This window comes from Oppia nitens, unplaced genomic scaffold (genome assembly GCF_028296485.1).
Source record: "Oppia nitens isolate AA-2021 unplaced genomic scaffold, nextdenovo-longstitch-racon4-pilon3 scaffold54_pilon_pilon_pilon, whole genome shotgun sequence".
Classification (NCBI taxonomy): domain Eukaryota; kingdom Metazoa; phylum Arthropoda; class Arachnida; order Sarcoptiformes; family Oppiidae; genus Oppia; species Oppia nitens.
In genome coordinates this window covers 56878-75156 of record NW_026533237.1, presented here as the reverse complement: position 1 = coordinate 75156, position 18279 = coordinate 56878, and the positions used below count along the sequence as shown (strand labels likewise).

The following is an 18279-nucleotide window of genomic DNA, read 5'->3' as shown; positions in this document are numbered from 1 at the left end:
AAAAATCAATGGTTTTACCGCCAATGAGACCAACTGTCGGGTATTTAAACCGAAATCAATGACCGATGAACGGTGTCTGCAATTTGAACAATGCATTAGATCTGCCGGTTCCCGACCCGGACTGTATATCCTAATAATATTGACTGTCATTGCAATCGGTGCTGTAATTGTAAAGATTATTATCATTTAGTTAGACAACTATAGACACAAAATATTTAATATTTAATAAAATAACTAAATATTATTATAATTATTTAATTATATATATATAAATCTGATACTATTATGAATATTATTTGTTGTTATATATACTAACTTTAAAAAAATATAAAATACATTAATTTCTTTAATAATAATTCAATAATGAATATTAAGATAATATATAAATATTAAAAAAAACTTTTGTTTCAATTTTTTTTAATTAATTCAAATTATTAAATACTAATAAAAATAAAATACTATTTGTTTTTTATGCTAATTATTCTCAAAAAATAGTTATTTTTTATCTCAATTATTAATATTTAAATATTATTGAACTTTATATTGATTTTGGTTTATATATTATTTTTAATATACCGGTAATTATAATTTATAAAATGTAAATATTTATTGTATAATTAAAATGTTTATTAGTATTTTAGTTAGTTTATGATTAGTAAAATTATAATTAATTCTAACTTAATAACTAATAAAACGGAATAAAATAATTTTTACTCATTGATTGCATTCAATATATGTTTAACACAATTATTTTGTCTAATATTTTTTTGCTAATTTTTATATCATTAGAATTTTTTTTTATATTTAGTGCTTTATATTCTATTTTTACAGTTTTAAGTTAAAATATTAAATTATATTTATTAAAAACACAAAATATTTAATTAAATATCTATTATCAATTAATTCATAATTTTTTATATATTAATATATATTTACACCTAGAATCTAAAACATAATATCATATTTGTTTCCACTATTTATAAAAATATATTAACTATAAATAATAAATTACTAATCAACTAATCAACTAATTAATAATATATTTTTAGATATATATATATATATATACTGTTTTTTCATAATCTAAAAATTTTTTTTATAAATCTAAATATAAAACATTATTATAGGCATTAAATGTGATACTGATAATCAATTAGTCATACAAAAAAAATAAAATATTTATAAATATATATATATATATATTTAAATATTTAAAAATCATATAATATAAAAGTTGTTTAAAAAGTGAAAAAAATTGCAACACTACTTTAAATTGCATACATTAATTAATTTGAAATTTTAATTTTTTAATTAATTTTCTTACAAAATAGTATCCAAATTATTTATATTAGTTTATTTTATTTTTAGTATGAATAATTTTTACTAATTTTGAGATTGTTGCTAATTGTTGTTGTTGTGTGTAGTTATGTTATTTTTATATTTTATTGTCATGTATATTAAATCTATGAAATTAATAAATTTTTATTGTAAATAAAATATTTTAATTAGAAAAAATGTCTAAAAACACATTTTTAATTTGATTTAATATACATGTAAAATTAAATTATCATTTTATTAATTAAACACAAATAATTATATACAGTATTGTATGTATGTATGTGTGTTGACTGTATAAGTAGGGTTCGCTCAAATTTCATCTTTTATTTTATTTTCCAAAAGCTATATATATATATTACCTGCTCTCTGGGAATTCCCGCCCCCACCCCTCTCTAGGAAATCTATTTCCATGTGATTTCCTATTGAACTCTATGTTAAAAAATTTTTTAAAAAAGAAAATCTTTATTTTACGTGAAAATTAAAATGGGAAATTTATATGGGAACTTCTCTCACTTTCCAATAAGTAAGTTTCCAATATTATTACAGTAGTAGTAATAATACAGTAGTATTAACCATAAAAACAGTTATCATTTATCTTTATTATCATTATAAGTATCATTGAACAGTTAGCTACCCATCCATCAAAACAAATGTATAACAACAACTACTACTACTATTTGTCCTCATCGGTGGTAGTGGTGTTGTTGTTGGCATCAACCATATGTCTGTTAGTCCAGTTAGATATGGCACTGGCAGCCGATGATTGTGGTAGACTAGAAACCGATCTAAAGGGTTGTCTAGTCAAGCGCTGGGATATATACAGTGCCGATAAAATTGCCGCAATAGTGGCCAATGGATCGTCTGATAGTAATTTATACCCGAAAATAATGGTATGTTCATCGTTGGAGACTCACTGTGCTAACAAAAAATTGGTAAATGTTTTTTTTTTAGTTTTGATTTGATTTTAATTATCATTATAAATTTATTTAATTAATTTTTGTTGTATACAAATTACATTATACAGTAATATAATAATTGAATGAATTTTATTATAGTTTTTTTTTAGTGGACAACATTTCAATAAAGATTCACTTAAACTATACAACAACAAAAATAAATAAATATTATATTACATTAATTTTTTTAAAAAAATAACTATTAACAAAAGTTTATATATATTTAGTTATTATAATATCTATACAACAATAAGCAAATATATATACACCAGTAATTTATATGAAAAATTATAGTTTAATTGTTTAAACACTATTCTAGATAAAAAAAATATTTTTAATATCTATAGTGTATATTGAATATAATAATAATAATAATAAGATTATATATTAGTCTAATTTATAGTAAAACAATAATAATAATAATAATAATTTACATTAATTTTTTTTTAATTAAAGGCTAAAAAATGCAAAGATGTTCGGATAGAGAGTAAACAAGAAATGGATATCGAGTTAGAAATAGCGGCCAAATCGGGATTTATTGCCAATGAGGCCAACTGTAAGAAACTAAACCCCAGCGGACCGGTTGGTATATGTAGTAAAACTATTGTAAAACAACAATATCTACCGTGTCTTAGTTTACAGTAAATAGTCATATATATTGAACATATATATCAATATATTCATTAATCTGTATATTATTAATATTGTTTAAATTATTATTAATGTATGTTTTGTTAAAATTTTTAAATAAAAAACATTTACTGTGTGTATAAAATTAAATATTAAATCTATCAAAAAAAATTTTTTCAGAATATTATAATTTTTTCAAAAAAATAAATATATTTTATTAAAATTTTATTTAATTATTTTTGTTTTGTTCACTGGGAGCTAATGTGGGCCCCAACTGTCGGGCCATTGAAATCGGAAAATATTTACGTTTGCAATTTGCACAATGCATTAGAGCTACCGGTGCCCGACCCAGACTCCCCATTTCATAATACTAATAATCATACTGTCATTGTTTTCTATTAACCTAATTGTTATTCAAAACAAATAATAGACTAATAATATTAGTAATATAAGAAATACTTTATTTTTTGTTTATTTTATTGTATGTATAATATATTATATCTATGAAATAAATATTTTTTAAAAAATATTTTTTTAATTAGAAAAATGTCTAACATTTAAAAAAAATTATTATAATATACATGTAATTATCAGTTTATTAATTAAATATATTTTCTATATTTATAACTATGATAAATGGAAGTAAAATAATATATATATATATATATATACAGTATATATATATAAATTCCCTACTATTTTACGGGAAAAATTAAAAATGAGATTTATTTAATGGGAAATTACTTTCATTTGTTGGGGAAGTTGCCCCAACTTTAACTAAAAATTAATATATTATATAATATATTAATAGGTAGCAGTCAGTCGACTACTTACAGCAAACAGTTAGTTAGTTATTGATAGTTATCTTTGAATCATTGAACAGTCAAATTAAACAATAGTTGTTCAAACAAACAAACAAAAAACATAATGTATAACAACTACTTGTCATCATCGGTGGTGATGGTGTTGGCATCAACAGTATGTATGTTAGTCCTGATAGATACGGCACTGGCTAACGATGATTGTGAAAAACTAGAAACCGATCTAAAGGGTTGTCTGGCCAATCGCTGGGAAACATACAATCTCGATAAAATTGCCCAATTAGTGGCCAATGGTGGCGATACTAGCATTTACGGCAAATTAATGGTTTGTTCAGCATTGGAGACTAACTGTGCTCATAAAAAATTGGTATATATTTTTTTAATTTAATTAATTTATAATTTTTTTATAATACAAATAATACAATAATACTTAATATACAAAATAAGCATATATATATATACATATATGATAAATATAAGGATATCTTTTTAATATAATAATCTAGTATAAATTTTTTTATGTACATATTAGTAGGTAGGTATGTATAAAAAAACATCATAAATTTTTAATATCTAATTTATATATATATATATATATATATATTAATATACAGTATATTTAATTTGATTTTTTAGGCTAAAAAATGCAAAGATGTTAAGGTAGAGAGTAAACAAGCATTGGATGCAAAGTTAGATATAGCGGCCAAATCGGGATTTACCGCCAATGAGGCCAACTGTAAGAAACTAAAGCCCAAAGCACCGACCCATGACTGTAAATCATATCTACCGTGTTTTAAATGATTGATAAATAGTTATATATAAAAATATAATGTTTTTTTTAAATAAAATTTTTGAATTTCTAATTATAACAACTAATACAATATAGTAATAAAAATACATATAAATAATTGTTTTTTTTTGAAAATAAATAAATATTAATTATATAAAATAATATTGCATATTATAATTTTTAATAATAATTTCATTTTTTTAAATAAATATATATATAATTAATTTGTTATTCAACAAAATGGCTAATTATTTCATTTTAATTAATTATTAAAACCAATTAATTTCCAAACAGAGGTATTTGTTTTTACGCAATTTGCACTATACAGTGATATACCTGTATATACCTGTATATATATACATGTATTGATTTTAACAAATTATAATAATTGTTATTATTAATATAATAGCACATCTATAAATATTATTTATTTAATAAAACTAAATGTAATAAATAAATCAATAAATATATTTGTTTAAAAAATAAACTATAATTGATTACATTTATTAATATAAACTCAACAATCATAGCTACCGCCACCGCCACCACCACCACCAGGTCATCCACAAAAAAATAATGCAGATTACAGTATTAACGGTTAGGATACTAGTGTTGTCGATATATATGATGGTATCATCAATGGCTACCACCGATGATCACCAATTGGTTGGTCAGTCGGCAGTCGGCGTCGTCGACGACTACTGTCCAAACATTATACTAACAATTGACAATTGTATTGTCCACCGATGGGACTTAGAAAATGTTACCGCCGGTGCCAAAAATCCTGTCGACTATGTCAAACACCTGTGCTGTGCACTATTGGAGACTAACTGTGCCCACAATCTATTGGTTAGTGTTAAAGATTTTTTTCTAAAAAAATAAATAAAATTGTATTACAATATTAATATAGATATAATATATTTAAACAAACAAAAAATGTTTATTTTAGTCCAAACAATGTTCAGATATTTATAATGAAGATAAGGACGAGTTGGACATAAATTTGAAAAAGTGTACAGAAGTCGGCTTCACTACCAATGAGACCAACTGTCTTAGTGTCCGACCAAAAGTGGCCGACAATATATATCAAACAATTGACAAATGTCATACATATGTGCCGTGTTTTAATATACAGTAATATAAATATAAAACCTCCTATACCTCCCTCCTCCCACACACACACATATATATATATATCTACTGTATATACACTTTCATTTACTTACTGCTTGTTATATTAATAATAATAATAATAATTTTGTTATCTATGATAAGTAAAATTAAATTTTTAAAAAAAAAATTAATAAATAATAGAAATAGTAAATTAAATAATGAATTTGTAATGAAAATAATGTAATGAAATTTTATTGTATTGTAATAAAGTACATGTATGTAATAAATTATATGGATATATATTGTATATATTTATTTTTTTAAAATTTCAATAATTTATAATTTAAGTTTTAAAATATTATTGTAATTTCCTCTAAATAAATGTATTTTATCAGTAATACTAGTCGACAAACTTTTTTTTTAAACATTCATCAAAATTGTATTTTTTTATTTATTAAAATTTATTATAATTATTATAAAATTTTGCTTCCCAATAAATAAATAAATTTATGTAAAATAAAGATTTTTAACTATTGTATGTAAAAGTTTAATTTTTTAATACTGATATTTATTGAAAACAATTAATTGTAACTTTAAAAACAATTTTATTATTATTAATAATTTTAGTATAATGTATTATTGTATATTACTAGCAAAATTATTATATGTAATAAAAATAACAATTAAATATTAATGTATTAAACATTATAATAATGTAATTATAATACTAATAAACAAAATACTTTATTTAAATATTTTTTTTTGTAATTTCCTCAATATTTTTATCGGCAATACTAACTTGACAAACATTAACAACAACGACATTTTAATTTTTATTCAACAATTTTTATATTTTTATTATAGTTATTAAAAAATATTTGATATCCACTTATTTTTTTTAAAAATATATATCTAAAAATTATACTGAATATATTTTTTCTTTTATTTAATATGGAAATGTGTATTAAAATAAAAATATATTATATATTATATACAATATATGATAGAGTAGATTGATAAATATATAAATTAGGAAATATATTCCATGGGAATTCCCGGGGAGCAGGAAAAACTAGGTAACTTTTGGTTAAATTTGCAATTTGTACGAACCCTACTGATAATACAGTACTTAACTGTAAAAAAATTTATTTGAATCAAAAAAAAAATTAAATAACTAAAAAAAACATATGTAAATAGGAAAATAAATAATTGTAATTTGATTTCCTATTTTGCACTATAATATTACTTATATTATTTATAAGTAATTAATTCTGCTAAAATCGTCATATTTAAAATAAAAATTAATTAACTAAAAAAAACTACATAAGCTATACATCCATTTAAACAGCAAAAACGGATTTGAAAATAGTTACCAATCTGTCTGTCTGTCTGTCTGTTTAGTACATCCAATACAGTTGATTACCGGTATATCAAACCAAAACCAACCAATAAAACAATGTCACAGCAATCGGTATTCACTGGACTGCTATTATGGGTAGTGGTGGCTGCGGTAGCCGTCACTATGGTTTGGTCAGTGGCAGCAAAAGGAAAAGCACATTCAAAAACGCATACAACAACAACATCAAAGCCGACAAAACACAGGGCCTGTAAGGATGATATATGGGATGTCAACATATGTTTAGCACATCGATGGGAAACAATGAATCTGGGATTGCTATTCAAAAAAGATAACGATTATCTTAAGCGACAGTGTTGTTTTATATGGGAAAGCCACTGTGCCCACTCAAAATTGGTAAGTCCTCCCCAGCCCGTCCCATCCACTCACCCCACCCCATGATAGATAGGGTGACCCCAGCCCAGCACCTGAATGGGGTGGGATGGGGGACAATTTACAAGTAATTTCTAAAAGTCTAGGATTGTACAGGTTCTATCTATCAATAGTAATGGACTAGTATTTAGTTTATTTTTTATGAGGTGGGGTGGGGGGTAGGGGAGTGATAAAATTTCTGTTTTTATCTGTTTAATATATATATAGTATAGTTAGGGTGTAGTAGTATTAGGAGGAGGTGGAGGGTTAGTGATTTAGATGTGTTTAGATTAGCCTCTGATTATTAATTAAATACAATTAAAATGTGTTTAGTAGTAGTAGTAGTAGTAGTAAATTGCAAATATTTATATATTATTATTAATATTAACGATAATATCTAAAAAATTAGGTCAAAAAATGTCCCGAAGATTTGGTACAGAAAAAAACTGATTTGGAAAAAGCGATGACTGATTGCGGAAATAAACTCAAATTTACAGTCAATACTGAAAATTGTAAAAAATTAAAACCATTGGACCAGACAAATGAAAATTGCAAACCGTATGTGCCCTGCTTTGGTACGGCTATCAAAGTGGTCATCACCACACCTGCCAGGTAAGCATCACTACTACAACTATCACCACCACCAACAACAACAACAACAAGTGTTTATACAATATATATATATGTTTTTATGTTTGTTAACTTTAGTGCCGATGAAACGACTACAGGTGCCGATGAAACGACTACAGGTGCCGAATAAAACAATTACTGCTACAGTTAATAATCAAGGGGAGGGGTTAGGGGGTGATTGATGGATTCTACCCTGGATTCAATAAGTTGTTTAATTTAAATATAGTTTTAAATATTTTGTTTTTAAATTTATTATACAAATTACTATTAGTAGTAGTATTATTGTATTGATTTAAATAATTGTAATTTTTTTAAAAAAATTTGTTTATTTTTTTTGTTTGTAATTTTTCTCTAATAATAATAATACAACTAAACTATATTATTAATTAAAAATAAAATTTCCATTTAAAAATAAATATAAACACGTATTATTTTACTTATACTATTGATATATATATATATATATGCTTATTATCAATATTTAATAAAGAAAATTTAAAAAAATAAAAATTAAATAAACTAAAAAAACATATGTTGGAAAAAAAGTTTAGTTTTAGTTTAGTTTTAATTAATTAATTAATTTTTTCTGCTTATTCAAATTAATTAGTTAATTACTAAAATAGACATTTTTATTTGTAAATTAAAAAAAAATAAATTAAATAAAATAAAATCATTCATACATACATAAGCTATCATTTTATATATATATATAAAAAATAGCAAATAAAATATAAGTGAAATTAGTTGCCAATCTGTGTGTATATCTGTCTATCTCTGTCTCTCTCTCTCTCTTTCTGTTTGGACATCCATTACTGTTGAATACAAATCAAACGAACAAAACAATGTCTCAGTCGATATCGTCATTACTATTGCTCGTATCGGTAGTGGTGGTGGCGTCGGTGGCTATCACTACGGTATTATCGGCTGCAACAACCAAAGCGACAACAAAACCAACAACAAAAGCGACAACAAAAACACCGACACTGACATCATTGACAACGACGACACCGAAATCGGCAAAAAATGACTGCAGTCGTGATTTTTTTGAACTGGGCGTATGTATGGCTAATCGATGGGAATCATACAATATATTGAATGCCTTCAAAAAAGATAACGATTTTTTCCAAAAACAATGTTGTCTACTATGGGAAAGCCACTGTAGTTACACAAAATTGGTAAGCAGCCCACCCCCGACCTCCCCCCTATTCCCGTATCTATAGGACTGCTTGGGTAAAATTGAACATTAACAGCATCTGGTGTGTGTTTGTGTGTGTGTGTGTGTATATATATGTGCGGATGGGTGGGTAATGGTGCACACAGGTGCATACATCATCAAATAATAATTTATTTTTCAAATTTTTTTATTTTGTTTGTAGGTTATGATGATATTAGTGTTAGAGTTACCCGGAAAACATTTTATTTTATTTATTTTTTAATTGTTTAAAACTAAAGTTGTAGTATAAATTAAGCAATAGTAATTGCTATTATTTTATTATTATTTTCAAAAAAAATTTAGGCCAAAGTGTGTCCAAAAACACCGATAGCTAAACAGGCAGAGTTGGAAAAAATGTTGTCCGGTTGTGTAAAAACTGTCAAATTTGTAGTCAACGCCGAAAACTGTAAAAAATTGAAACCTATTGAACAAAATAAGGAGGTATGCAAACCCTATCTCCCCTGTTTTGATATGCCCGTCAAATTGGAAATCCCAACCACCACTACCACCACCACCACTACTACTACTACTGCCAGGTAATAATAATAATAATAATAATCATTAATATTTACCATCACTACTACCAAACACACCATAACCATCGACAACAATAACTAATTTACTCGCCATCTAAATAATACTATACTTTTATTTTTTTTTTTGTTTTTGAATATTGATTTTTTTTATTACTGTGTGTTTTTTTTAATAAAACTATAGTTCAGAAGAAACAACTACAGGTGCCGATGAAACAACTACTACAGGAGCCGCTGAGTCAACTACAGGAGCCGATGAAACGACAACTACTGCAGGAGCCGCTGAGTCAACTACAGGTGCCGAAGAAACGACAACTACTGCAGGAGCCGCTGAGTCAACTACAGGTGCCGAAGAAACGACAACTACTGCAGGAGCCGCTGAGTCAACTACAGGTGCCGAAGAAACGACAACAACAGGAGCCGGTGAGACGTCAACTACAGGCGCTGAGGAAACAACTACAGCAGTAGTAGCCCAGGAAACTACTGCTGCTGGTGCCGATGAATCGACTACAGGAGCCCAAGAAACTACTACTACAGGTGCCGAGGAAGCAACTACTACTGGAGCTGTGGAAACTACTGCAGGAGCCGATGAAACTACTACTAGTGGTTCATAATCGGGTAATGGATCTAAAAAATAAGTTATTTAGTTGAATATATCTAAATATAGTCTAAATATTTTAGTTTTTTAGTTCATACAAAACTGATAATAATTATTATTAGTTTAATATATTTTTATTAATTAATTAATTGTAAACAAATTTTGTTGATAATTTATTTATTTTATTTTTTACGTTTGTTTAATTGATTGATTGTTTGTTTGTAATTTTATCTATGGAAAAATCAAGTAATCAATTTATAGAAAAGTATATAATAAAATCTTAACATTTTAACTATTAAATAAAAAATTAATATTTATTTTTTTAAAAAATTTCTATTCAAAAAATATTAATATTAAAAATGTCTGATATTTTCTATATGTATTAACTAATGTATTAGAAAACATCTGCAATAATTACAATAATAATGTAAAAATTAATAATATATGATTTTAGTAATATATTTATTGATATATTTATTATCTAAAAATAATACAATTATTTTAATTACAATAATAATTTTTAAAAAATTCATTAACTTGTAATTAATGAAATCTAATTTTTTTTATTTAAAAAAATATGATAAATTAATATATTATTTATAGATTATAATAGAAAATAAATATTATTTTAGAATAATTTATAAATATTTTTTTGTTAATATTTTATTTAAATACTGATAACAATATACTGTATAGTAATAGTAACAAACAAACTATTGATTAGAAAGTAATAATTACTATTAGTTTTCAAAAACTAATTATGAAAATATAAAAAAAAACAACAAAAATTATTTATAAAATTATTTTTTTGTAATTATCAATTTACATTTTTAAAAAAATCAATTATTAATTTAAACTAAATTATTAATAAATTTTTCAATTATTATTATTAGTATAAAATATTAGTTAACAATAATTAAATAATTTATTTGATTAAATAATGAAAATGATTGCACGAGATCTTGCTTTTTATAAAATAACTGTAACATTGAATTCAAACAAACAAAAAGCGAGAAAAAAATCGATTCAATTCAAAAGTTTTAATTGTTTTTTTTTCAAACTTGACATTCAATTTCAACTGCTATTTATAAATCCATTGCTTGTCTACGACTGACTGCACATCACCGACAAAGACATTGACCATTAGTTTTAAATATTTTTTGTGTTTAGCTAAAAGACAACAACAATTGTTTGCAATTAAATGTTTTGCAATCAATTACCAGTTCAGATGCTGTTCATGCTGTTGTTGTCCACTAATTGTTTGATACAATCGACGGTATCTGTGTCTGTGTTGTCGTCATCAACAGCGGCGGCGATGGCGGTGACGGCTGTGGTAACTCATGTCAGTGGTGGTGGTGGTGGTGACGGCGACCAAAACCAGACCTATCGGCGTCAACTGTTTCGCCGATCGACTGACTGTACCGTTGATTTGGAAGCTTTGAAAAACTGTGTCGGAATCAGATGGAAGAGTAAAGATGGACCGGAATTCCAATGTTGCGGTCAACTGGAAGGCTATTGTCTGTTAAATCAATTGGTAAGTGTGTGTGTAACTCATAAATACTGGTTGGTTGTCTATATTACCTGTCAAACACACAGTTATACCACATATACTGTATATATATATATATATATGATATACCGGTATATATGATATGTTGTTGTTTTTTTTTAGCCCGACAACTGTCTAAACTCTAAACCCAATAGTGATGTATTTGACAAAAAAATGAAAAACTGTTCAGACAATCATGGCTTCAAACCGGATGAGACCAACTGTAAGGCATTGAATCCTCCAGAGGTGACCACCGATGACTGTAAGAAATATCTTCCCTGCTATAGCTATAGTACTACTAGTACTACTAATACTACTAGTACTAGTACTACTAGTAGTACAGGTGTCCAACAACACGAATCCAATGTAGTTAATGCCGGTGCCCGACACGTATTCAACGTATTGTTATTGATGGCCGTTATTGGTTTACTTTAATTTACTACAAATATAAATGTCTAATATTTAACTACAAAAATACAATACATTTTAATACTAATTATTATTTTTTAAATATTTCATATATTATTTTTGTTTGTTATATTTTTAATGAAAAAATTTTATTTTACTTTCTATTATATTATATATATATATATATTTTTATATATAATTTTATTGGATGAATTATATTTTTCATTCATATTTTTTGTATACATTTACAAATGTTTTTTTATACACAAAAGTATTTATTATAACTAATTATTAAAAAAAATATATTAATGTAATTAAAAGTTTTTGTTTAATTCAATATAATAATTATCGGTATATTTCGTCAATTAATTCAAAAGCAATTAGTTTCGGCCACATCTTCATAATGCCATATACTGTACGCAGAATTACAGTACATATTGATAACCTTTGACCTGAGATGAGGTTTCATTAGAAATAGCCAACGATGTCGTTGACAATCGCATACAAACAGATTGTCGCCGACGTCCACAAAATAGTTGTCATCGGATTCGATGAATTGACGGAAAACCGATTCGGGAAAGTAATCCAATTGATTGGATTTGATTAATAAAATCAATGGTCGCTGAAGATTGTCAAACACTATCGGCGACAACTGTGCGGCTGATAAACGATTTGCATTGAGCGACAACAACATCGGTACCGGCGATGGCAATCGTATAGCCAGTGAGTTGGCTGCAAGTGTTACCAGACTGTTGTTATCGAGTTTCAGTGACCGTAGATTCCGTAGCTCGAAGAAGGCGTACTCATCGATATGACTGATCCGATTGTCTGATAGGTCAATGAACCGGAGTCGCACCTGTAGCTGATTGTCAAACGTATTGCGTGCGATCCGATCGATACCGATATCTTTGAGTGTCAGCGACTCGAGACTAGCAAACGAGTTGAACACTTTCAATAGTTCGCTACCGTCGACGCCGTCGGCTATCAGGTCATTGCTGGCCGCGTAGAACATCTTCAGTGTAGACGACGCCGCGGCCAACAGCGACGAATCGGTAAAGTTGTCAAATCGTAGATACGGATTGTCAGTGATTTCGATGTCGACAAACGGCAATACACCGAAATAGTTGTCATCGATGACTGTTACAGATGTTTTGGTCAACCGAAATGAATCCAATATTAGTTCGGGATTTGTCAGCAGCTGTTGATTCAGCTGATCCAGTATAGTGTCAATGTTATAGTCGTCGATACTGTCGCCCACACAATTGATACTGATTTTGTTTGGCACCAACCGATTGTTCAAACATACACACGGGTCGATGTCACGAATGTTACGGCAATCGGCAGTTCACTGACACCAAACCAATCATTGCTATTATCAATGATTTTAATTTGTTTGAATACATTACTAACTTTTTGAATATATGATTGACTATTGTTAACATCAATGGATATCATAGATCATAAAAATATTTTTTTATTTCATAAATAAAATCTTAAAATAACTTTAAAATAAATTAGTTTTATTACATGTATTGATAAATTTAATACCAATTTTTGTCTAATTAATTAACTTTTATTAATAAAAAAATTATGTATATATTTATTTGATAATGTAGTAAATGATATCGTATATGAAAAAATAAGCTTAAATATAATTTCTAAAATAATTGATGGCATTGTTAATTGTAAATGTCAATTAAAAAGTTATTGAACTTATTATAGTTTATTTTATTATACTTTTATTTCTGATAAAAAAAACTATTACCGTAATTATTAAAATAGAATAGAGAAAAAAAATTAATTTAAATAAAAAAAACTTAATATACTTGTATATACAGTATAATATTGATATAAAATCTATAAATAAGACATCAATAATAATAATAATAAAAACAATTAAAATGTTTATTTATTATACCAGTATTTGTTCACCTAATATCTACTGTACGTAAATGCATATCAAAACCAAACAAATTATAATTTATTATTTAGTAATTGAAAAATAAAAAAAAACTTTTATTACAATCTCTATAATATAATACAAAAATTTGTATAACAATTACGATTACATTATAAATCATTGACTAATCATAGATGGCATATACAGTACACAAACACACACACACACACACACACACACACACACACACACACACACACACACACACACACACACACACACACACACACACACACACACACACACACACACACACACACATACATACATACATACATACATACAGTACACACACATACATACATACACATACACACACACACACACACACACATACATACAGTACACACACACACACACAATAGCAAGCATTGAATTCAATACAAATAAATACAAACAAAACATATAATAAATATTTTTTTTCAATTATTGAATTGTTTTATTTGATTTTCAATAGCATTGCAAATAACTAAACATTTTTTTGTAAATTGTTTTTATTTATTATTAGACTATTAATTATTAGTTATAATAATTGCCATCTGAAGACATTTTCATCATCAGCTGACTGATCCTCAAGACTGATATCATTGACAATGTCGGCCGATAAGAGCAAATTGATTCAACTAAACGACGGTTTGTATGATATGTTTAGTTTTGACCACCAATTTGTCGGCAGCGGCGACAGTGATCATCATCACTAACTACCCGACAAATTGTTGTCAAAATTTGATTGATTGTATATTAACTGATTGTCTGGTTGTTGTGATATCACTATTAGATGAAGTGATGCGCCGAAAGCTATTACTGGACGGCGACGGCGTTGGCGACGATCGGCGTCTGAATGTTGTCCTCAAACAGTTCATCAAATGGTGTCTAACCGACGACGAAACACTGGAGGACAGGTATATCCGTAGTATTATAATACACAGTGTTATTATATGTTGAATGTCCTGATGATGTACTGACCCGATGTTCACACCCGGCGGCGGCTAACAGAGTCCTCAACTACGAGCGCATACTGTCGACACTGAGTCAGTGCGAGCTATCGATGACCAAATCGGAACAAACCCTACGTATGATATCCAGGGAAATGGAAAACTACGAAGATTTGTACCGCAAGATTGACAAATCCATCGAAGATTGTCAACAAAAACTGGTCAAATGTAAGGCCGAACTATCGGAGGCCAAACGAGTCAGGAAAAACAAATGCGAATACGAATCGATGGCTGTACTGATTGGCCGACACCCCGATAGGACGGACACTATGAAACAGTTACAAGAATTGGAAAAAGAGATCCGTCGGCTACAGAAAACAAAGACCGATATACAGAATAAGTTGGAAAAACGGCGCAAACAGTTTCAGGTGCTGTTGGGCGCCGCACAACAACTCAATCAAATACTTAATGGTAGGATATCTTCATCATCACTATCACTGATGTCTTGTTGTTGATGATGATGACGGCATATCAGACAAGACATTTGTAATGATAATGATGTGATTGTAATGTCAATTGTTTTTACAGCCGAAGAGGAATCAGAGTCTAACGATACGACTACTGCATTGACCGTTGTCTCCTCCGCCGAAGCCGCCGCCACCACCACCGATGATGTTACTGATGACCAAAAAATGGATACCATTTGAATGATTGATTGATTTTTTAATATTGTTATTTGATTTAACACAAAATAAACTGTATATATTATATACAGTACGGTATATTGATATATATATATATATATATATATATTGATATACTGGTATTGTTTGTGTTAAACCAATTCACTACTATTGTAGACTATAGTTATCATTATAATAGAGAGAGAGAGAGACGACAATTGAATTTAAATTGTAGTGTATTTTTTTAATCAGTATTTTTGATATGTGAAATAATTTTTTTTACATTACCGTAATTTTAATACATATACTGTACTACTGTATAATTTTAATATAGTGACTATTATTATTATTAATTTTTACTTATAATTTTAATTATTTAGCATGTTTTTTTGATTAATTTTTATTTTATTATTATTTTTTTGAATTTGTACATTATATTGTAAATTCAAACTTGAATGTAAAATAAATCAATTAAAAACATATATATATATTAAAACCAAAACAAAAATAAAAACTTACCATAAATTTATACGTTTTTCACGAGATATCTAATCGGCTAAACTACATATTTAATGGCCAAACATCGGGTCTATACGTGGACTCCCGATATGTCTATACAACCAACTAATAGTCCAGGACAATTAAAATACAAATTTCATAATTAATTTATTGTTTTTTTTGTATAAACTAAATATTTTTATCGGTATATATATATAGTAAATATTTATTTTAATAAAGCTAATGATAATAATACAATATCAGTGAATCACAGTAAATATTTTATGTATGTTATGTTTGTGTTTTAAGGGAGGGGGGGGGAAATAATAGATTAAATAAAAATATGTAAATATGTAGTAAAAAATTTAGCAAATATTATTTATTTACAGTTATATATTTTTAATCTATTAGTGTGTTAATTATTAATTAATAAAAATTGTATTTAACAACAAAAAGAAATAAATTGATAAAAAATATTACTGTAAATGTAAACTGTTAATAATAATAGTAATAATAATAATAAGGAATTTATACTGGTAAGTAAATTAAAATAAAAAATAATAATTATATATTTGTTAATATAATACTATTTACTTTTTTCTAGATTTATTATTAAATTAGTTAATAAGAATTATAATAACAAATAAATTTGCATTATTTTTATTTTCAAAAAAAAAAAATTATTATAATTAATATACTGTAGTTTTTATTGCTTATTAATAAAAATAGATTACAAATTGTAAATTAATAAACTTGAAACAAATTATATAAAATATTTTTAAAGATATCATAAATAGTATTAATCAAAATTCATAGAAAATTAAATACAAAATTTAGATACCAAACCAAAATTTTAAAAATACGTATACAATCAAACAAAAATCAATCTATAAATCGTAAGTTAATCTCTTTTGGAGACAATCTGTACGATTGACGGCTAACTATTTACCGATATATATGGTCTTCAATTTAGCCGTCGAAGTGGTATCAATGATACGGATATACATGCATTTAAATTTCGGCATTTTATACATCAATTTAAATAACTTTTTTTCGCTAATATTATTGAATACCAGAGAATAGATGTATAGATCGTTCAACGCTGACAACTGTGATATACCTATCAAAGCTGTCCGGCCGTCGATAAGTGTCGGACACCATGAATAAGGTCTTAGTTTTAGCCATTGAAGTCGCGGTAGATTTCGGTAAATATCGGCAAAGAACTGGTCATTGACTATCAGTTTTATCATTTTGCCTCCGAGTGTCAAATGAGTCAATTGTGGCCAACAGTTAGCAGTCAATTGTAGATCTGTTATCATGTCTTCGTCTAACAGGTTTTCACTAAAAATGTCGTCCTCGTCGTCATCGCTGTCATAAAAATAGTAGTCGTCTTCCAGTTTTAAACGTTTCAATTGATTCATACGTTTGATGTCTTTGAATATTTGGACAAATGCCGAGACATTGATTTTATCATAAGTTAGACATAACTTAAAACTTTTTAATTGATGACAATTGTTGGCAATCTGTGTCAATACACCGGCCATTGGCTGATCTAACAGTTTGTATGAATTCAAAGTCAATTGTTTAAGACATTTTAATCGCGAGATCTGTTTCATTGACTGGTTTAACATGATTTCAGTGATACTAAAGTGGTTCATATGGATGACCAGTCGCTTTAGTCCATTGTTTCCATCGATGAATAGCTTAAGTTTATCAACAGTTTGCTCGTCCAAAGACTCTTTGTTATCGATTTTTATTGACTCTAATTGTTTAACCATTAGTTCATTATTGTTGTTGACGTCAAAGACAGTGTCAATTAATTTTATAGTTAAACGACGCAAACGATTAAACTGTTT

The 18279-nt window shown here is 26.9% G+C and overlaps 7 protein-coding genes across 7 annotated transcripts; all 7 read left to right on the top strand.

Annotated features, from left to right (window-relative positions):
- The first annotated feature begins 1891 nt into the window (after positions 1 to 1891).
- Positions 1892 to 2998, top strand: LOC128960790 (uncharacterized). Its single transcript, XM_054306924.1, has 2 exons — positions 1892 to 2270; positions 2751 to 2998. Exons 1-2 carry the CDS (start codon positions 1989 to 1991, stop codon positions 2937 to 2939), a joined length of 471 nt encoding a protein of 156 aa, XP_054162899.1. The 5' UTR covers positions 1892 to 1988; the 3' UTR covers positions 2940 to 2998.
- Positions 2999 to 3728: 730 nt separating this feature from the next.
- On the top strand, positions 3729 to 4597 carry LOC128960789 (uncharacterized). Its single transcript, XM_054306922.1, has 2 exons — positions 3729 to 4112; positions 4382 to 4597. Exons 1-2 carry the CDS (start codon positions 3852 to 3854, stop codon positions 4544 to 4546), a joined length of 426 nt encoding a protein of 141 aa, XP_054162897.1. The 5' UTR covers positions 3729 to 3851; the 3' UTR covers positions 4547 to 4597.
- Positions 4598 to 5047: 450 nt separating this feature from the next.
- Positions 5048 to 5706, top strand: LOC128960791 (uncharacterized). The gene is made up of 2 exons (XM_054306925.1): positions 5048 to 5384; positions 5485 to 5706. The coding sequence occupies exons 1-2, from the start codon at positions 5112 to 5114 to the stop codon at positions 5671 to 5673; spliced, it is 462 nt and encodes a 153-aa protein (XP_054162900.1). The 5' UTR covers positions 5048 to 5111; the 3' UTR covers positions 5674 to 5706.
- Positions 5707 to 6957: 1251 nt separating this feature from the next.
- Positions 6958 to 8345, top strand: LOC128960787 (uncharacterized). Its single transcript, XM_054306920.1, has 3 exons — positions 6958 to 7401; positions 7826 to 8028; positions 8125 to 8345. Exons 1-3 carry the CDS (start codon positions 7105 to 7107, stop codon positions 8174 to 8176), a joined length of 552 nt encoding a protein of 183 aa, XP_054162895.1. The 5' UTR covers positions 6958 to 7104; the 3' UTR covers positions 8177 to 8345.
- Positions 8346 to 8770: 425 nt separating this feature from the next.
- Positions 8771 to 10526, top strand: LOC128960778 (integumentary mucin C.1-like). The gene is made up of 3 exons (XM_054306911.1): positions 8771 to 9221; positions 9563 to 9795; positions 9977 to 10526. Exons 1-3 carry the CDS (start codon positions 8889 to 8891, stop codon positions 10404 to 10406), a joined length of 996 nt encoding a protein of 331 aa, XP_054162886.1. The 5' UTR covers positions 8771 to 8888; the 3' UTR covers positions 10407 to 10526.
- Positions 10527 to 11453: 927 nt separating this feature from the next.
- On the top strand, positions 11454 to 12374 carry LOC128960782 (uncharacterized). The gene is made up of 2 exons (XM_054306916.1): positions 11454 to 11924; positions 12063 to 12374. The coding sequence occupies exons 1-2, from the start codon at positions 11592 to 11594 to the stop codon at positions 12372 to 12374; spliced, it is 645 nt and encodes a 214-aa protein (XP_054162891.1). The 5' UTR covers positions 11454 to 11591.
- Positions 12375 to 14850: 2476 nt separating this feature from the next.
- LOC128960788 (THO complex subunit 7 homolog) lies at positions 14851 to 16021 on the top strand. Its single transcript, XM_054306921.1, has 4 exons — positions 14851 to 14940; positions 15086 to 15209; positions 15304 to 15713; positions 15831 to 16021. The coding sequence occupies exons 1-4, from the start codon at positions 14901 to 14903 to the stop codon at positions 15947 to 15949; spliced, it is 693 nt and encodes a 230-aa protein (XP_054162896.1). The 5' UTR covers positions 14851 to 14900; the 3' UTR covers positions 15950 to 16021.
- Positions 16022 to 18279: the final 2258 nt, after the last annotated feature.